Raw genomic sequence first — 22,382 nt, forward strand, 5'->3', positions numbered from 1 at the left:
CCGTTTTTATCACTGACGGAGTAAGAGCAGTCCAGTGAGTGTACACAGGAAAGTGAGTTCCCATCGTATCTATTTGAATAGCATGTCTGGAAACAGTTCTAGTCTCTGAGAATTTGCAATCCATCTTAGAAAATGTTGAAACAACACTTAGTGTTCTGACAACATTGCTACACCCCTCCCCTTCCCATGATTTAAACTTTTCCCTGACCATCTTCTCTCAAACAAACAACAGCAGCAGCAACACAGATTTGTAGGGCTCCCAGGTTTTGAGCCCTAAAAAAGGCAACCAAGAGTAAAACCAGTAGATATTAAGAGTCACAGAGACATTCTAAATTGTTACAATGTATGTTCTTACTAACTATTCTCCATGATGTATGGACTTTCTGTATAATGCTTTGAACAGGTGACATGCCACAGAAAATCTATAACTGGATTGAAGAGGACTAAATGTCTACTTTATAGCCATCCATCACATTGTATTTGTAATTTTATACCTCGAAATGTGATTTAAGAAATTAATTCTGAGGATTTGATATACACAGAATCAATTTGCTACTAACGATTTGTTGCCATGGGCCAGTTCATATACAGGCTTGCCTCTGGCCTTCCATCTGAATGAAAACAAGGTTTCAACAAGCAGAGATCAGCATAGCAAAGTACTAGCAACAGCTTCTTTCTTTTAAACTTAATTTCACCGTATATTACACATTCTATTCCACCCCCCATCTTCATTAATCTAAATCCCTTTGTCATATGGGGGCTTGGGGCATATCCTGCTGTGATCCCCAGCACTGTCCTCCCCACCCACACTATGCTAAGTGTTGGGGCAGAAATGGTGAGGAAAGAAACATGATCCTGCCCCCTGAAGCTTGCAGTCTAATAGAATAGTGTGACATGATTCAAAATGTCAAGTTAAAGAAATAGGAGTTCTGTGCAGATGAAAGCCAGGGGGAGGGAGAATGTTTAACACAGAACAAGACAATGACATTACAGTAGTTCCAGGCATGAGACAATTTGAGACAGCCCTCAGTTTTGCAAGCATTCCTGTACCTGCATGTCTTCTTTATGCCTCTTTCATGTTCTTTTGACGTGTTAAGTTTCTTAAAGTTCTTAATGTCCTGTTTTTCTGAGTAATCAGTTAGTCTCTCCTGATGTTTTCAATGATTGCCCTGTACACTGTCTCAACAGGCTGAGTCATGCCCACCTTCCTTAATTTTTAAATTATCCATCAATTTAATAAATATTTAACTTATACCTATCAAGTGCCTATTATGTGCTGGGTGCTAGCTTTGTTGCTGGGCATTCAATGGTGATTAGACCAGAATCAGTTCCTGTTTTAGAACCTCGACTTTAGTAGGGAAAAGGAACAAATGCACAAATATACATATAATTACAACATGTAATGAGTAGGTGCAGTCAAATTTGATTTCTAACCTGCAAAGGGGAGGACAGAACCTGGGTCACAGTAAAATCATCAGGATAATGAGGCCTCTGGGAGGAAACCTCCAATCTTTACCTAACATTTGCCTCTGCACTAGTTTTTCCAAATACACCCCACAAGGGTCAATGAGAAGATCAAATGATATAACGTGGGTATAATACCCAACATTGCAGGTATTGGACAAATGTTAGACTCTTTCTATCCTTCCTTCTCCAAGTTATTTCAATTCTAACTTTAATTATAGGAGCAAGCACAAAATAGAATTAAAAAAAAAAAAAGATGGTCAAGGTTTTTTTGGCACTTGATTACTCCAACACAGAGCACATACATACTTTCTTTTGGTCAGAATTATATTATGAGATAGTTTCAGGAATCAGGACATACCACATAGGAAATCAACTCAAAATTATCGAGTGAAATATATAATAACCTCCAATAAAGAAGTTCTACTAACACTTCATGGTAAAATCCAGATTTAAAAGGTATTTGAAAAATATGGGTGTTTATAAGGTTCAGTTCCTTATATATTAAAAACGTGAAATCTATAAAAAAATTTTAAAGATGTATATCTTTATTTTCACATTTTCTGAATCTTACTGATGTCCTTTATTCTAATAAAAAACAAGTGTAATAAAAGAAGTAAGTTACTAAGCTGGTAAGGTATGCCAATATAACTGATGGTAATGGCGGTACTTTGTTTGAGTTGAAGATCAATATGATTTATTATCAGCTGCTCTACTGATAAAGCTGATAATGTAATAACCAGAGAAGTAAAATTCACCTAAAGCTTCACATATATTGTCATCTCAACTTATAAATTTAATTTATTCTAGCTTTACCGAATACACCACCTCCCCAATATGGGCAAAACCAATGGGACATATTATTTTGTATAACTTTTATGTTACTAAATTCCACCATTATACAAAATCTATAGAGCATGCAGAATAGAAAAAAAGGAGACTACATGAGATAAACCATTTGAAATGTCTCGTGTTACTTTCAGTCTTTCCTTACTTACAGCCTGTTTGACTTTAGTGCCTCCAAATCTCTCGCTGGGACCTAGACATTTCACAAATTTTTCTCATCACCCTTTTCCTTGCCAGTCTTGGTTGGGTTCCTCAGCTTCTTACACACGATATGACCACAATCTCCCAGTCCTCATACTTTACACTCTGGCATCATCTTTGGTTCATTTTTCTCCATTGTTCTCTCATCTCATCAAATTTCAAATTCCCTTAAGTCTACTTCTCTATTAGCTATCATATCTGCTTCCACATCATCATTCCGACAGCTACTTATTAGCTCCTGCTCTCATGACATTGCCCCTCAATCAACATCATAGCCTCCTAGAGGCCTCAGGCCTGGTATTCTCTCCTTTTGCCAACCACTGCATAAGCTGTCCAATAGATTAATATTGAAGATTCAGATGAAAACTCCTGTATCCAGCTGCATTCCAAATAAAGACAAAGATCTTTATACTATCCAAGGCCCTCCATGAATTGGTTCCAAACAAGATTTCTCACTTTATTTTCCTGCTCTCTCAAGTTTCACATACCAAAGTGAGCTTTGTAGTGTCTTGTATTATTGTTCCTATTGCCTTTGCTTACGATGTTCAATTAAGATAGAAAGTCTTTCTCGTCTCTGCATTTCTATTCACTATCTATTCTTCAAGGCCTACCTCACAGGCTACCTCCTATATAAAGGCTTCAATGATCAAGGCATCATTTATTGAATGATTACTATGCCAGTGGTTCTCAACCTTCCTAATGCCGAGACACTTTAATACAGTTCCTCATATTGTGGTGACCCCCAATTTCATTGCTACAAATTGAACATAATTAAAGCATAGTGATTAATCACAAAAACAATATGTAATTATATATGTGTTTTCCGATGGTCTTAGGCGACCCCCGTGAAAGGGTCGTTCAACCCCCAAAGGGGTCGCGACCCACAGGTTGAGAACAGCTGCTTTATGCTAAACACATAAAGCTCTACATGTTAAAATTACTCCATCTCAAACACACAATAACCCTCAGCTTTCAGATGTGGAGACAGTCTCGTGGATGAGAAGTAATTGCCCACGGTGTCACAGATAGTGAACAGTGGGTAGACCCATGGTCCTAACTAAAACTTTCTAACTCTGGTTCACACTGTATACCCCAATTTATCCACTCTGCAATAAATACCTTTGACTTTATTTATTCCTTTCTCAGAGTTACTATTTTGTACCTCATTTCATAGCTTTTATTTTGGATGTCAAATGTGTTAGTCACTTGTGGAAAGGTCTCTGGATAATTCATGCTGCCTTTATATAGTGTTTATTTAATAATGCTCAGGCCTGGACCGGCTGGTGTGCCTCTGGTTGAGTATTGACCTATGAACCTGTCAAGGTTCAATTCCCATTCAGGGCACATGCTCAGGTTTCTGGCTCCAGCCCCAGTAGGAGGAGTGCAGGAGGCAGCTGACGAATGATTCTCTCTCATCATTGATGTTTCTATCTCTCTCTCCCTCTCCTCCTCTCTGAAATCAAATCTACACTAATAAAAGAGAAACATGGTAATGAGCGTACGACTGCTACCCTTCCCATTGGTAATCAGCATATCCTTATGCAAATTAACTGTCAGCCAAGATGGCGGCCGGCAGCCATGCACTGAAGTGAACAGGGAGGCTTGCTTGCTCCAGTGACTGCGGACTCCAACATTCCCTGCCTGACTTGCTGGCCTCTCAGCTGCAAATCTAAGCAACTATGTTGCAAATATAGAAGCTAAACAAAACCCTAGAAACTGGCTTTCAGTCAGCCAGGCTTCAGCCAGCTGGACCGCAATATTGTATCAAATACAGAAGGTAAAGGCCAGAAACCTGCTTTCAGCAGCGAGGCCTCAGAGCTAAAGCTGGCCCAGAATAGAAAAAAAAAAAAGAAAAAGAGAAAAAAGGAGCAATAGGGAGCTTCAGTCACCCGCCAGCCTGAAAACGGCCCTCAGCCCCTCACCCAGACTGGCCAGGCACCCCAGTGGGGACCCCCACCCTGATCCAGGACACCCTTCAGGGCAAACCAGCCAGCCCCCACCCATGCACCAGGCCTCTATCCTATATAGTAAAAGGGTAATATGCCTCCCGGCACTGGGATCAGTGGAGCAGCAAGGCCTCCCGGCACCGGGATCAGCGTGACAGGGGGCAGCGCCCAAACCCCCTGATCGCCCTGCTCTGTTCATGACAGGGGAAAGCGCCCCAACCCCCTGATCAGCCCTGCTCTGTGCCTGATAGGGGGGAGCTCCCCAATCCCCTGATCACCCTGCGGCTCTGTGTGTGACAGGGTGCGGCGCCCCAACCCCCCCCTCCCCGCTACGGGCCCTGCTCTGTGTGACAGGGTAGAGCCATAACCTCTCCATTGGCCCTGCCCTGAGTGTGACAGTGGCGGCGCCCCAACCCCCTGATCGGCCCTGCTCTGTGGGTGATAGAGGGTGGCGCCCCAACCCCCCTCCACGGGCCTTGCTCTGTGTGTGACAGGGTAGAGCCATAACCTCCCCATTTGTCCTGCCCTGAGTGTGACAGGGTGCAGCGTTCCAACCCCCTGATCTACCCTGCTCTCTGTGTGACCGGGGGCGGTGCCCCAACGCCCCTATCGACCCTACTCTGTGAGTGACAGGGGGGAGCTCCTCAACCCCCTGATCGGCCCTGCTCTGTGCATGACAGGGGGGAGCTCCTCAACCCCCTGATGGGCCCTGCTCTGTGCATGACAGGGGGGAGCTCCCCAAACCCCTGATCGACCCTGCTCTGTGTGTGACAGGGTACGGAGCCCCAACCCTCCTGATGGGCCCTGCTCTGTGAGTGACAGGGGGCAGTGCCCCAACCCCCTGATGGGCCCTGCTCTGTGAGTGACAGGGGGCAGTGCCCTAACCCCCTGATTGCCCTGCTCTGTGAGTGACAGGGGGCAGCACCCCAATCCCCTGATCGGCCCTGCTCTGTGCGTGACAGGGGGTGGCGCCGCAACCTCCCCATCGACCCTGCCTTGAGTGTGACAGGGGGCGGTGCTCCAACCCCCCAATCGGCCCTACTCTGAGCGTGACTGAGGGTGGCATCGCAACCTCCCGATCCGCCCTGCTCTGTGCATGACGGGGCGGCGCCCCAACTCCCCAATAGGCCCTGCTCTGAGCCTGATCAGGGGCTGCACCTAGGGATTGGGCGTGCCCTCTGCCACCCGGGAGCAGGCCTAAGCCAGCAGGTCGTTATCTCCTGAGGGGTCCCAGACTGCGAGAGGGCACAGGCCGGGCTGGGGGACCTCCCCTCCACAGTGCACAAATTTTTGTGCACCGGGCCTCTAGTCTAATCTAATAAAAGAGAAACATGCAAATTAACCGCACCTCTCCTATGCCCCAAGCCACGCCCACCAGCCAATCAGAGCAACTATATGCAAATTAACCCAACCAAGATGGCGGCCAGCAGCCACGGAGCTGGAGCAAGCAGGAAGCTTGGTTGCCCCGGCGATGGAGGAAGCCAAGCTTCCCGCCTGCCCTGGCCGGCTGTGGCCTCTGCTTAAGGCAACAAATTTTCAATTATAGAAGCTAAATAAATCCCAGATACCTGCTTCCAGCCAGCCTCCACTGGGAGCTTGGGTGGCTCGGGGCCGTGGCCAGCCTGCAAACAGCCATCCGCCCCTCACCCAGGCTGGCCAGGCACCCCAGCGGGACCCCCACCCTGATCTGGGACACCTTTCAGGGCAAACCAGCCGGCCCCACCCATGCATTAGGCCTCTATCCTATATAATAAAAGGGTAATATGCAAATTGACCCTAACAACAGGACGACTGAGAATGACTGGTCACTATGACACACACTGACCACCAGGGGTCAGATGCTCAATGCAGGAGCTGCCCCCTGGTGGTGAGTGCGCTCCCACAGGGGGAGCTCTGCTCAGCCACAAGCCAGGCTGACGGCTGCCAGTACAGCGGTGGTGGTGGGAGCCTCTCCTGCCTCCTCAGCAGCGCTAAGGATGTTCGACTGTCGCTTAGGCCTGCTCCCTGCTGGCAAGTGGACATAAGCTGTCCGAGGGCTCCCGGGCTGCCAGAGGGATGTCTGACTGCCAGCTTAGGCCCAATCTCCTGGGAAGCGCGCCTAAGCCAGCAAGTGGTCATCCCCAGAGGGGTCCCAGAGTGAGAGAGGGTGCAGGCTGGGCTGAGGGACCCCTCCCGAGTGCCCAAATTTTTGTGCACCGGGCCTCTAGTAAATATGTAAACACATAAGCAAATAAATAAATGCTCATGCCTGGATAGATGAATATATGTGTACTATTCCCTGTTCTAAAACTACTCTCTACTTCATCATATATTACATCTTCTAAGATGAAAGTCCTTCAGTACCCGGTGGCTTGGAAAGTATACAGAGAGATATCCTTTTTTGGGTTTATTGTCTATTGTGCCTTGGCATGCACCTCGTACTCCCATTCGTCTCAAAGGTACAATCTCTAAAACATAACTTGCTGCCATCGCTGCCCTAGGCTCCTGCTGTTTCTCTTTTGTCTGATGTCACCCATCTCTTCTAAAACCATATATTTTTCTCCTTCCCAGATTCAGCTAAAAAATACTAAGCACGTGTCTTCTATGCAAGGCAGTGTCCCATCAATCAGAAATAGGATAGGAATACTATGTGCCTTCATTATCCATGTCTGGGTCAAATGGCCATAAATTCTAGAGTTCCTCAGAGGACCCTGTCTAAGACAGCAAAGCTGTAAGCACATGTTTAAGCACACACTAGATACTTTAAAATAGTGACAATGGGTCTTGGGAACTAATGTTACTCTCACATAAATAAATTAGAACAGTGAATTGGCAAAAAAAAACAAAAGAAAAAAAAGGAAGGAGTCTAGACATCTGGTGGTGAAAACACGATAGAGAATATAGATGTTTTATTATAAAGTTGTCCACCTAAGATTTATATAACATTATTAATTAATGTTAGCCCAATAAATTATTAAAAAATAAAAATGAAATAATAGTTTTTGAAAATAACTTGATCTCTTTGTGCCTACAATGTAGATTTATCACAAGAAGTGGTCCTACATTATTATTTCAACCAAAAATGCCCAGTGCTATTTGTTTAGTTAAAATTTAGAACTGGCTTCTAAAACAATAATATGGCACCTAGGTGGATAAGAGGTGCTTTCTCAGTGAGTGAATACCGAGGTAAAGATTTTCCCTAATGTTTAATGCTCAAGCTGGTTAAAGGGGTCCCTCTGACATCACACATGGCCTTGTTTCCTGCACATGACCTTGGTTTGGCAGGGACAAATGCTCACTGCAGCTGCGTACAGACAGGTATGAACCACTTTGTCAAGGGGATTTGACTTCTAATGGCTTTAACATCAACCCAAGTAGGCTCAAATGCTCATGAATTTAAGTATCTTATCTTTTTGACTTATATTATTACCCTTTTTTATACTTTGTGGCGGATTATACAATAGTTCACACACAACAGCTAAACTGCTTTTTAAAATGTGAGCTCTTGAGGAGGCCAAACACCGTCTAGCCATCCTGTTTCTATGATTTATTACCCCAGCTGCCTTATTTCCTTGAAACGAACTGGGGAAGACCCACACAGTCAGACTAGTAAAGTCCTGATTATCGTCCCTAAATAGCCCAATAACCCCCTTCTCAAGGGAAGGAAACGTACTATTTCTCCTTAACATGCATTCCTTTTCTTTCTCCCTGTGCTTAAAAAAGACAAATCTTAGCCACTTCGACAAGATACTTAATTAAACAGAGTGAGGGTCAATACCATTCTGAAAGGAACATTTGTCTAAGCTAATTGATCAGATCTGCCTTTGATAAACCCAGACTCTCCTAAGGAAAGTCAGGGTCTGGATCCCTGGGAAGGAGGAGGGGTGCGAGGGGGGTTCAGGACACGTACATTTCTGTGATGGTCTCAGGCAGATTTGTGGGGATCTCTGCGAGACCTTTCCCACGGCAGTCTACGATATTGTTGCTACAGGTGCAAGCGGCTGGACAGTGCAGGACGCTGCAAGAAGGAGCCATAAATGACTGGTGACCTAAAAAAAACAAAAAAAAAACAAACATAAACAGCAAGTATATTCTTCCTCCTGAAAGTCATAATTGTGAGGCATGCAAGCTATCTCAAATAACAAACAAAGCATGTCAAAAACATTTCTCTATATACCTGGTCTTTTATTTCCAAAATATACTTTAGGAAGCATGGATTTATATAATTTTGGGGTCAATATCCAGATGAAGCAAATGAGATTTTTAAAAGGAATTATCTTATATAATAAAAGACTAATATGCAAATCGACCAAAAGGTGGAACGACTGGTCGCTATGATGTGCACTGACCACCAGGGGGCAGACGCTCAATGCAGGAGCTGTCCCCTGGTGGTCAGTGCGCTCCCACAGGGGAAGCACCACTCATCCAGAACCCGGGCTCATGGCTGGTGAGCACAGCGGCAGTGGTGGGAGACTTTCCTGCCTTGGCGGCAGCGCTAAGGATGTCTAACTGATGGCTTAGGCCCACTCCCCCACAGAGAGCAGGCCTAAGCCATCAGTCAGACATCCCCCGAGGGCTCCCGGACTGTGAGAGGGCACAGGTCAGGCTGAAGGATCCCCCCGAGTGCATGAATTTTGTGCACTGGGCCTCTAGTACCAATTATAAGTGTAAGACTTGAAATCATAGTGAGAAAGTCTAAATTCAGATACCAAAAGTAAAATTCTATTCAAAACTATTCTGTGTTCCAAAAATACAGCAACTTCAGACTAGTCTATATTTCATTTTCTAATAAGCTTAAATAGAGCTTGGTCTTTACTAAACTTATACAGCTTAACTTACTTTACCTCAAAAATAAAAATGTCCCTCCTGGTAGACGTAGCTGTTCATTTTAAATAAGTAATCACGTGGCCATAAATGTGGGGGGAAACTAGATCATGCTTAGTTTAATGTCTGAATAGGTTCAAAATGACCATTTTCTTTGGAGCTATTATAATAATTTGTAACATGTCACTCTGACATTGTTAATTGACATGCTTTATTTTTTGGCTTTCTGTGGCCTAAGTAGTTTCCCGCAGGAATATAATTTAACTACTCTTATTTGAAAACAAAAATATTTTGAAATGAGATTTTACTGTTTGAAGGATGCACAACAGTGTCAGCAGTATTTTAGCAAATGGGCAGGTGCACACATTGGCCCTGCAGCAGGGACAACCCTCTCAGGCCTGCAGGGAGAGCACCCGCGTGGTGGGGATATGCCAGGCAGTGGTAGCAGGCTATTGCTAACCCTGTCCCTCCCAACAAGCTCTCAGACTCCACAAACACACTCTCAGTCTAAAAAAGAAACGTGAACTTGCCTTCTTCCTCATCTAGAAAACGGGGGGAGGGGAAGGGAGAAGGGAAGTGAAGAGAGAAAAAGTGGTTAGTGACAAATTGTGAGTCATTTCATTATCTAATTTTTTAAAAAATTCAACCAGGCCTATTGAGCATATTTCATGACATCACAAGAAAATTTTGTGTGGGTTATAAAAAGTGTGGGAAAGTACATAAAGAGGACTAAAAGGTAACAATAACTTAGAATCCTATATTGGCACCTCTTCTCATTCCTTTAAGAAACTGGCAACCATTTATGCCTCTTATTGTTTGTTGAACAGTCAGTTCTAAAGGAGAATCAACCCTATATTTATAAAGGAAATTATATGTTAATATGGATCAATAAAATATAAATTGGGGCAGAAATAAGTTTACAGTTTTTGTATGGAAAATAATACAATAATTAATAAATACTAATACAAGAATAAACTCTGTTTTGCATACTCACAACTGTAAACCTACTTTTGCCCCACCCTGTATTAACATATAATTTTATAAATACATATAAATATCTATCTACCTATGTATCTATCCATGGATTGGGTATCAGACTGCCTAGGTTGAGATCCTTGGTTTAAACTATATAACTGTGAACAAGGTTATTTAGTATATTTTTCTCAGTAATTTAACGTCTAATATAGATATTACATTGCCCTACAACTGTTATGAGGGAGGCAAAATGAGGTGACTAAATGTGAAATACTTAGATTAGTGTTTAAGCAGAGAGAAAGAACTAAGTAAATGTCACCTACTGATATTTTATATCACCCATGTCTTATTTTTGTTTTCAGATTTTTGTTACTAAAGCTAGGCATTTACCTCTTTTAAGTAGACCTCAACCCCTTCTATATATGTATACACAGAAAGCATTTTGTCACTCTGCAACTATAGTTATTTTTTTGAATTTCCCAGCAGAGATCCAGGGTTAATTAATCATATTTCCAGTTGTTAACATAAAAGTAGATATAAATGATTCCTTAAAGGGAAAATAACGAGCAGCAAAGAGAACTAAAATCTAGGGATTTCCTATATTTCCCCTGGAGTGAAAGCTGAAAAAGTCTTTCACCATTCCCTAGGTACAAGTAATCAGTAATTATAAAGCGTGCACTGACGTCTTAGAGCATATTATTATCACCACTAAAACAGAGGATTTCCATAGAGTGATTAGCACACAATTGCACACATTAGTGAGCAACACGAAACCCTGAGAGCACGCATTTTTCACAGTGTCCTTGAATACAGCATACAAGAAGACCACATAAAGGCGCTTTCTCCCTTACCACTGCAGACAAATTCTCGCTTCTGAACCTCGGCTACATTATGGCCCCTCAGGTGGGAGGGGCCCATGCACTGAGTGTAGAGGCCCACGCGAGGCCTCTGCCGCAGCCAGTCCGAGAGCCAGGCCAGGTGGCAGTCACAGTACAGGTTGTTGGAATGCAGTCGACTAAATGGCGAGCAAGAGGTTTAAAGCACACACACACACACACACAAAACAAAACAGAAATAGTTATTTCAAAACTTGGAAAAATCTTTAGTAATAATATATAGCTTTGTTTCTTAACATAGAATTAGATAAAGCTTAGCAACTTGCAATCAAATTACTTGTCTAAAAATGTAGCTGGTTCCCAACCACAGCATCGAGTCTCTCTTCTTTCACCTGCGAGCTAAGTAAATATGTGGAAACTGGAACATGACCGTGAGAATCTTTTGCCTAGGTTCATTCAAAACGGTGAAGAGAGACAAATCCAAGGCAAATCGCTCTGCAGTGCCGACATACCGATAGCGGATTGGTGCTGGGAACGGGCAGGTAAGGCAGCAGGTAGGTAGGGCTAGGAGGCACGCTAATAAAACTCGTGGCTCCCAGTTTGAATTATTAGTTAGTCTCTGCGGGAACTGCTTGCAAAATCTTTTTTAGGAGGTCACTTTCATTTTTGCTTGATAAGAAAGAATAATAACTCAACATAAAACACTTCTTCCACCCTGGGCAGGTGGCTCAGTTGGTTGGAGCATCGTTCCCTACACGGAAAGGTGGCAGATTTGATCCTGGTCAGGGTGCATATGGGAGGCACCTGATGGACGTTTCTCTTTTCTCTTTCATATCGATGTTTCTCTCTCTCTCTCTCTCTCTCTGCCTGATTCCTTCCCTCCCTTCCTCTCTCTAAAATTGATAAACATCCGTGGGTAAGGATTAAAATAGAAAACACTTTTTTCAGGCCCTATTATGATTTCCTTCTTTTTGTATAATATCAGAAAAAGGGATCAGCAGCATTTGGCTCTTGGGGACTGCCCTCCAAGAGTAGAAATTGGAATTAAAAAACATAAGTGGCTGGGAGTGAAGGAATTAAGTGAGCCCCCTCTGCGCTGGCAGGAATCCACACCCGATCGTGGATCCCTTCCAAGTGGCAAATAGCACTTCACCATTAATAAAACATCAGACAAATGTATCCACTAAATTAGGTAAATGACTTCAAACTGGCTTTTATGTTTTCTCAAACTAAAGAAAAGGACATCCAAAGCTATAAATCAAAGCATCGTTCCCAGAATCATCTATGACACAGTAATACCATTTTAGCCCTTTTTAGCTGATGTGCTCAATTCTAACCCAATAACAGTAATGGATATTAAAACGGAACTCAGTCCAGAAAGATAATTGGACCATAAAAATGGAATTTTTAAGTAGCAATGATAATATAGAATAATGAAACAAGCAAAGCAAGGGAACTGAAAGTTAGATGGCTCTTTTACATTCTCCTTGAGCTTGTAGATTCGGAAGAGCCTTGTATGAAAACTAGACGGCAGACCGCAGAGCAAAAAGCTACACTGTGGGAAAGGTGGGAAACCTTGGCTCAGTCTGGTGGAAGTCAGAGTGGCACATCCCCCATCATCGTTCTCTAAGCATTTCCATCGGAACCACACCCAGTACAATGGTTCAGTTACATGGGCACATGTGATACAAGAAAGGAAGATAAAAATGGAAAAGCCTGATTAGTAAGACGGACGGACTGTGGTGGATCTCTACAAGAAAATGAGGCACATTATCAAAAATGCAGATGATGGATGAGTTTACGGTCTGAGTGGCTTTATTTTGCAAAGAAGAAAAGCTCGATCAAATTGTGTGTTTTTTTAAAATTAAATTTAATGAGAAACCAATTTCATTAAATACAGTTGGAGTGAACTGGGCTGTTAATTTGGACAGATTAATCTCAATCTGATAGCCCCGAGGAAACGAAATCTAGTTCTATGTGCATACTTTCAGAATTCTTTTATTTTGCTAAATCATATTCCAAGAAAATTATAAAGATGGAACACTGTATACAGAGATACACTTTAGTGAGAAAAAAATTAAGATTGATTTTGCCTAATTATTAAAAATCTGTCAACTCAATTGATTTTTTATTAAAAAAGAAAATAAACATAATGTTTCCAGTTACCAGCTGTTATAAAAAAACATATTTTGAAAAGCCAATAAAAATATTGGCTTTTCCAAAACATACTTAAGAACACATACTTTCCCCAAAAGTCCGATGCTTGGTTATGTTTCTGGCTATTTCTCACATATTGTATATAATATAGCTTTTTTAGGTCAAGGTGATTCTGAAACTGAGTTCAAATGAGATTCATCTCTGAAAATGCTTGAATAAATATCCCCACCCTGGGCTTTAAGGATTAATTTTTTCCAAGAGAAAAACACACACATAGCTGTAGCAAATACTTTACTAGAGAACCTTTTTATTCACCTAAAATATTTTAATGTCCATCTGTAACCCCTGAAAAGATATTTTTAAATAGAAATGCTGACACAACCTTAATTACAGAAACACTAGAAGGTGATGCTGTAATTTTATGTTACAAAGAATGTTGGCGAGTTACTTTAGCTTTATTAGGTCTGCTTGACATACAGTAATAAAAACATAAAGATTTATCATTTATCATTTCTGACAACCAATCAAGGAGTCTTCCATTTCTTAATGAAATGTGACCTCCACAATAACTCAAAGTAAACTTCCCAGAACACAGATCATTTAAAAGAAAGCTTTCAAGTTTTCAGAATAATTTGCTCAAATGTCATATCTAGAACTTTAATAAAACCGGTGTTTTCCTTGTCTACACCATAATGAACTACTTGTTCTTTGCTTACTAAAAATAGTACTCAGGGGGCATCCCTAATTGATTAGATTGACCTTTATATATGTTGCGACTACTTACAAAGTCCTAAGCTTAGGCATGTGGTTGAAACTCGCCACAGAAAGTCTGGTAATGTTGTTATTGTTGAGAGTGCTGTAGAATAAAAGAAAATAATTAAAGACTTCAGATATGAAATGCACTAATCATTATATATATGAATGTAAAGAAAACTTGTAGTGATTATGTTTATATAAAACAACTACTGGGTTGAGATGGCACCGAGAATGTACTATATTATAAACAAGATGATAAATAAGTTGTATATTTTAACATATCACTATGTATTCAGTTTTAGCAAATATTTATTACAAACGTATGGCATCAGCCACAGTACCTTTACTGTTTCTCTGTTGCTTGATGCACCTGTACCTGCATGCATGTCTGTTTATGACAAACAAGCCTGAGACAGTCACAGTTGGAAACATTAAGTAGTCACGTTTCCTTAGAGAGGTGTCATGTGTAATTAGTGCCCGTGAGTAAATGAACATATTTGAAAGCTCCAACTGAAATCTCACAGCAATGTCATGGAGTGAAACACAGTCCTGCTGATTATTATTTCCTGTAGACATCAGCCACTGTTGAAATCTGAGTAATAAGAATGATATCTATATGTGCTACTTGCTTTGGGTGGGGATGAAGTGACATTCTGCAGCAGTATATTAAAAGCTTAATACATTCTAACAGTTTTTAGCTGCAGCCAGATACCATCCTTTTATTTTAGGGCTACGTGGTGATGATCATGGTTTCCTGAAACTAGACTAAGTAAGATGGGTGGTCATGGGAGATATGGTGAAAATAAGCATAATTCTTTCTTGGTTCAAATTTTTCCTATTTCCCCCTAACAAGCACTGTTAGTTTGTTATTATTATTTCTACTGCTATGTCTCCTCACTTATTCATCCAATATTTCCTGAATGGCTCTTATTTTTATGGCAATATGGAATATTATAAAAATAAAACAGGCAGGCATAAAACCTGTCTGAAAATAGCAAATAGGCCAACTGGTGAGATGAATTACTCAAGTTACAAAAACTTAGAATTAATAAGATGAAGAAAAGAATTCTCTTTTCTCTCCCTCTCTCTCTTCGGAGAAGTCTGGTTGTGACAAGAAAATGTGAAGACAGTTATTCCAGGAGCGTGTGAGGACAGTGTGGAGACGGAACATGATTCTAGCATATAGTACAGTGTTGACTAAACAGGACAAGCTGCTGAAGGAGGCGAGAAAGAAGGGATCAATAGCCCAGGTGGATACCTTTGATATTGGAGAAGGGTTGTAATTAGAGGTTGCAAATTCACTTGCCTACCGAGGCCAGGCAGGGAACAAACATGAGAGAAGCAGGCTAGATATGCGAAAATATGATGAGGGAGAGAGAAGGAGAGCAGTGCACAGCTGGGAACCAGGAAACTAGCGATGCTCTTCTTTGTTGTAGAGTTAGTATCCAGCTCCCACGGACTACTGCTCTGTGGTACTGGAAGGCTGCTGAAGAATCTGATTTTCTCGAGAAGCTCGAGTTCGAAATTTTTAGATCAATCCTCCTAATTTTTAATTTTAAATACCGGCAACCAACTCAAATATTTCAAAAAGTCCATGGGCCAAGTCGGCTAGGGTGAAACAAGGTACAGTTGTGAGGCTACGTTAGGCCAGCTGGTGGCTACAGTTGTTAAAGGTGCGATGCGGGGTGCTCGGGGGTTGAGGGATTAACTTAAACTTCTCAGCAAAGTAGGGCACAGCAGTTACATGTCTGGAACATGCACTGACCCTCTTTTCTCTCCAGTTTTGCAATGTATTGAATGATGTAAGAACTAATCCAAGTGATTTGAATTAAGTCACATAGGGGGTATAAAAAAAACAGCCCACTTTATGCAGGACCTATAAAGCATTGAATTGGTTGGCTCATGTTATCTAAAAGCCTGTAGCATTTTCCATGTACTCAAGTGAAATGAGATTTCTTTTCAAACGCCATTTAAATATATCCTGATGTTTGCACTAAAAGGTTTCACTTCTCAAAGGGATTTGCTTTCCAATGACCCCTTTTTCCGCCCTAAAAATTGATGCTGACTTTCTATAGCGAAAATCTCTGCAGAGTACACACCATACGAAAATGTGACTTGGGGATAAGGTATTTTTTAAAGTAATTCAAGCAGCAGAGACACATTAATTTGAAACTATAATTTCTTATGATGCCACAAAACAGAATTTCACTTAGTGCTGATGCTGGTGGCTATCAATTTGAAGTCTTCTCTCAAAATGTTAGTTTGCATAGTGCAACTGAAGAAATAAATTATCTTAGCATTTTTATTCAGTATCTATGTCGGCAAAGCAATTTTGATACTGGTACCTGATAATGGAGCAATATGTGGGACCAAAGAAACTGTATTTAAAGGTTAATAATAAATACATATTAATTAGGTATGATGATATGTTTATGCTGTGGTCATGCAAAAGTCCATTTCTGTGTTCAACTTCAAAATTCTCTCTTTGTAATGAGAATGTATTCTTGTACAAAGGACATCTTGGTGTTGAAATACAAAATGTTAGTCTTGCTAATTATGTAGGCCCGTTTGGACTTACATCTGGACTTATTTTTTCTATTCCCTTAGTGCCAGGCATAGGATTTGGCAGAGAGTTTGCTATTTAATGGATATGAATCACTGTGTTTCAATTAAATTAAATTATGTGCATTCTATAGAGAAAAAAAAAAACACCTAAAACTAGCAACTCAAGAGATATATTTCATTTCTAGTCTAGCCGCCAAAGAAAAAGTAAACATTGATCTAGATTTAATTTTCAAAGTTATTTTTGGGATAGTATCTTCATATTTAGGAAAAAAAGTTCTATATTTTACCAACCAGAATTCCACAAGAAGGCCATGAACATACAGGTGATAAACGGCCTATTTGCTTTCATCTACCTAAACTTTCCCGTCTTGAGCTTTATTCACTCTCTCTACCTAATCTAACAAATTTTCATCAATGGCCCTGGATCACCACTCCTCTTGTTTGGCCTCAGTATATTCAAACATTCATAAATGGTTCATTGAATTAAAATTTAAAAAAATCTAAACCATTGGGAGCCTGAATTGATGTATGTGCAAATTAACGTCCCTTCATTATTCCCACATAGTGAGATGGTCTAATCTAAAGAGTTATGATTGGTAAAAATACTCGAAACAGAGAACAAACTTTCTGAAACCCTTTAGAAGTGAACTCCATAAAAAAGCTCCCGAGGAAATGTTTATAATAGGCGAACTTCTTTTACCTAACAAGGTATTTGGGCTTGATGAATTCCAGTGGTTTCAGTACTTCATTCAATTTTTCCTTAAATTCATCAACTAACTTCTCTAAAGGTTATATGAATTATAAAAATTTTAAAATTAACATATATGATAAAAGAATGTGTGCTTGACTTTATAAAATTTCAATATAAATGTTTAAATCCTTTTGAAAGAAATGCATACTTTCTGTGCTGATTTTATGTATTTATTTATTTTTTTTAGCAAACAAACTCAGACCAATCTGTATCTTTTTGAAACATACATATTAGGTCCCCAAAAGAGTTTTCAATGTTAGATTTCGATTTTAATTCCATGAACCATAAAATGTTTATTACTCTCTGATGTGGTCATGATAGGAGGTCTTTTTAAAGTCACTTTTTATATAGTTTACTCACACAGCACACAATGAATGAGGTGATTGTGTTTTTATGAATTTACTGTTTTTGAAAGCAATTATATTAATTTACAACAAATAAGCAACTTAATAGTTACTGTATTAACTGGTAGCGGGATTTTAATGCCAAACACAGTGCTTGGCACATAGCAGATTTTCTTTCTCACATATTCTCTCTCTCTCTCCATGTAAATATGTAAATATTTTAAAATATACATATTATTTGTATTTTTTCTGTCACTATAGAGTACTCAACTTATACTCAATATATTATATATAAATTACTCCACATCTAATAAATATTTAAACTCTTAATAACAAAGTACATTAGGAATTTTCAATTTGTCCAAAACACTCAGCAAAATTTCCACAAAATGATTGCTATCATTCATCTTCCTAGTTAGGAGCACTGACTTAGTGTCAATTTGTTTGGCTTTATCAGCTCCGCTGAATTAAATAACTTCTGCGGCAATCTCTTCACATACAAAGTTTGCTGGCATTGGCTACAGTCCTGACATCAGATGAGTATCACGAAACCATAGTTGTATCCTAATTATTCTGACTCTGAATTAGCATCAGTGAGCTTCGTATATTAAAACTGGCTCTGGAACACAATTTAAAAGGTGGCCTTATAACTACACTGTGTATGTTTAGCACTTGGAATATTTTTCCTATAGAAAAAGTTAGGCTGTTATCAATCAAAACCAAGATGACTTCTCCTGTGGTCAGAGAACAGTATATATTCTTATAATAGTTTACCTCAATGAACTTATTCTTACATAAGCCTTTAAAAATAATTAGCAACAACATCACATGATGCAGCTAAAAACTCTATTATTCAATTATTCACAATTAAAATAAAAATCATATAGAAAATATTGCTAAAATAAGTCATTCTGATCGAAACATTACATTTTTTTTTTCAGAATTACATCCTGTTCCTCAAACTTAATTTATAAAGGAATGGAATACTTTTTTTCAGGAGGCTTTTGTGATTCCTGGATAACTTTAACCAGCTGGACTAAAAATTCAAAACTTCTTCACATTTAATTCAATTTTGGATTTCTGCATAAATTGAGTCAGGGATAAATGAGAGCATAGAAAAACAGTTTATATGGGGGAGAAATGTGTACGTATATTTTAAAAGCTATAAAAAGCTGACTCTTTGACTGGAAAAAGAATTTCATAAATGGACAGGTGGCTTCCCTTGCTTTAGGAACTCTAGTTTTCATTAAAATTATTTTTATTATAATTAATCATTTAATTTAAATTAGGTTACTCAGTCGAGGATCTGTAGAGATTATTCAGTTGCTTCTAACCAATTCTGTCAGTCGTGTCTGCCCATATAGTTCAGATCTGTGAGTTGTGCTTTGCTAAGTCAGTAGTGAAGACTTGAATGGACCTATTGGGCCGCTCATTAAAATTAGAATGTCAATTTCAAAAGAACCGTACAAAAACGATGTCAAGTTATCTGGTCAAAAAGGACATTTTACAGTGAGACAATATCTTTCCATTGCATAGCAACTACAACCTATACCCATATATCAGCTACACAGAGGTTTATTTTTTGTTGTGATTTTTCCTTTACAACTGATGTTATCTTATGACTTAGCAATCCCATGAATTCCCACAAATCCCGTGAATCAGAATAGTTTATCATAAGAAGAGACACTTCAAGGACGTTATATGTGAACATTTGCGTGTCCCTCTTACATAGACCATGTTACCTTAACATACAGCTATGCACAAGGTTTTGCACACACACATCTGGACTCTTCCCTGTTATCACCATGAGTTATTTAGGCATCTCCTTATGAGACCATTTGACCCTGGATTTTAAGCTAACAGATAAGCTTCCACATTAGCCTCCCCCTCCCCCGGACACAAAGCTCTCCTGAGGAGTCAGAGAAATCAGAGGTACTCACAGCACTTCCAGGTCCCGGAGAGCCCTGAACGCCCCATCTTCGATACAGCTGATCTGGTTGTAATCCAGTTGCCTGTTAAACGGATGAAAGGATATGTGTAAAAGGCTGAAGACTTGCAGGGTGAGGGAAAGGAAGTCTCTTGAAGGGTCTAGGAAGCCCTGCCTGCAGGAACTGAAATGCTCTCCCAAATACACTCATCGGCTGAAGAATGTCACGAGCCCTTCTGGCCTCCATGCCGCCCGCCACTGAAATCTCTTTTTGTTCTGAACTGTCTGTGCAAATAGCAGCCCTTGGAGAGCTCCTGTAAATAATAACTGCACCTTATATTAAATGCCATAGGAATGCAATTTCATTACATCAAGAAAAGCTATCCATTAAGAGCTTTCAGCGTCATCTTGCTGAAACAATTTCATTAAGGTAAAGGACTGTAAATCACTTAATGTCACAGGCACCCCCTCAGTGACCTAACAGAATCCATTTATCAGAGAAGCCCAGCTGCATGTTAATTTCACTATCCTTGGCAAGAAAGAGCGAGACTACTTTTAGATTTTCTCCTTTTTAAAAGCAGTTTTCCTTCGAGAACTCCAAATCAAGAAAGAGAAATGAGGTCCCGTAGATCTTCCCGCAGTCCCAACCAGGAATCCACGTAGCAAGCCAGCAGTTGTTCTATTTTAAGCGTCACTATGCTCATCATTTGCATTGTTTATCATTATATTCGAATTCCCTGCCCTGTAAACGCGGCATCCTTTTCAGTGAGGGAACCTCCTGAGTGATACCACTCTCCAGGAAATAAGTGTTTAAAATATTAGGAAATCAATAACCATTTTTGTTTTTCTCAAAGATGCTAATTTCAGCCCAAACCCCTACAAAACACATACTGCAGCAGCAGCTTGAAAATGCTACCTATATCTAAGGTAAAAAGTTAAAAGGCTGTACCAGTTCCTCGTAAATAACACAAAATTGAAACAAATGAATCTTTTCTTGCAGTTTGTTAAAGTTCAAAGATTGGAGAGAAAAAAAAATAGGCTGCTCCAAACTTGGTTAAGTCTGCTTTTTCCCGCCACTTGTTTTTGGAATTAAAACTTCCTTATTTACACAAAGGAATTTACTTTGTTAAAATGAATGGTTAAGTAGTAAATCCTACCTGTTCTATCCTTTTTTTCCCCCTCATAAGCAGTGTTTAAATCTAGTAGCTTGGTGCTTAGCGATATTATTATTCCAGTGAAGAAAAAGTATTTCAATGCTTCACTTGGGATAGAAGCGGGATGTTTGATGAAATAATCAGAGGGGTTGTCAGCTCCACGTGAAGCTGTGCAGGGGCAAGACTGTGATCAGAATACGACTGCACCTCGTCCTTGTTTCCAGCTCAGAATTCACCCAAAGGGCTAATTCATATCCGAGGTCTGTTCTTACAACCACTGTTTAAACACTCCCACAGAATCGCCGTTTCTCTCATAAAACTACTGAAAAAAAAGTGCAAGGAGTGAATCCAGAGGGGCCTCTTTGAATTCCTTACTTTAGAAATGATGTACCTCCACAATGTCTCATGAAATATACATCTCATTTCACGAGGGTCTCCAGGGGACACCATCATACAGGAGGCTCTCTGGATGTCATGCAAATGGTACAATCTAGGGGACATGCCATATTAAAAAACAGGCAAACTCCGGAGAAGATGCAATTTTATTGCTTTTGTCAACGAGGGCTTTCCCCAAATAATAGCTACCATTCATGCTGCTGTAATAGCCCAAAGCATTCTACTTATTGGGAAGTAATGCAGAAGTATGATTTTATTTTCAAGAAGATTTTAAAGACCCATGATATAATACAGCGGCTGCGGTCCCAAGGAAGCACATTTTCGAGCGCTCTTGATTTTTACAGATTAAATTCATTTAACGATTAAGCGAATAACCTTTTTTTATTTTAAAGTGCTAAATATATATCTACACGACTATTCTCTAACCTTTCAGACGATTTATCAAAGCCATTTAAAAGAGGACAATGGCATGGAGTGTTACCCTTGACACACTACGAAAGAGAAATTGTTTCCAGACAAATTGGCAAAATCTTTTAATGCTCTCAAATTTGCCTAATGCAGTCTCCAGGTTAATCTGTAAAAGGGTGAGCGGTATGTTTGCCCATATCTTAATATCCTGAGCTGTCAAAGTATAAATCAGTGCTGACAAAGCTTCTTTTAAATCATGCATACTATCCACCAAGGGGGGCCAGCACGCTGGCGGGCACTCCAGCAAACCCTGTCCGACAAGAACTGAAAGGCAGGCTACCTTCTGCCTCCCACCAGGCACTGAGACCCCGCTGGAAACTTTGCTAATTTCACCTCTGTAGCATTGCTCTGGGTCACAGGCTTCCGATTCCTAACGGACATCTTAGCACTTATTGGTGCTAAAACATTAAGACTATTTGGCTCTCACAGGACCGGAGGTTTCCTTAAAAGTTTTCTGGAAGCCATCTTATCTCTGTCCACATATCTTCTGAGGACAAAGTTATTTTATGAAAATGTGACCTGTGAATGGACAATCGACATCAAAATGAATAATTTTTTCATCAACTGGTGGATTTTATTCTATTCAAAGGAATGTTTATGGAAATAGCCGAGCCCGCATGACTGCCCATGAGAAAAATTCTGCATAAACTTCCATTTGTTTGCATAGGGTTCAAGATAAACAGTGTCAAAAGTATGCAATCGTGTAATTTATTTCAGGGGTTCTGGACTATTTTTCTGCACCTCGTTTTTTTTTCTCGAATGGCTCACTCCCTTCTCCACTACCTTTCAAACC

At 40.2% G+C, this 22,382-nt stretch overlaps 1 protein-coding gene across 2 annotated transcripts in view; it reads right to left on the reverse strand.

Moving 5' to 3' along the window:
* SLIT2 (slit guidance ligand 2) overlaps positions 1-22,382 on the reverse strand; it is a 355,443-nt gene that overhangs the window by 113,652 nt on the left and 219,409 nt on the right. For both annotated transcript variants that reach the window (XM_070398759.1, XM_070398751.1), the window contains exons 6-9: positions 19,585-19,656; positions 14,013-14,084; positions 11,087-11,250; positions 8,347-8,485 (exon numbers count right to left, since the gene is read on the reverse strand). In XM_070398759.1, coding sequence (XP_070254860.1) covers positions 8,347-8,485; positions 11,087-11,250; positions 14,013-14,084; positions 19,585-19,656 — 447 coding nt within the window. The remainder of the gene's footprint in view (positions 1-8,346; positions 8,486-11,086; positions 11,251-14,012; positions 14,085-19,584; positions 19,657-22,382) is intronic.

This window comes from Myotis yumanensis, unplaced genomic scaffold (genome assembly GCF_028538775.1).
Source record: "Myotis yumanensis isolate MYYU_CA2020_CCGP unplaced genomic scaffold, mMyoYum1.0.hap1 SCAF_1, whole genome shotgun sequence".
Taxonomy (NCBI): domain Eukaryota; kingdom Metazoa; phylum Chordata; class Mammalia; order Chiroptera; family Vespertilionidae; genus Myotis; species Myotis yumanensis.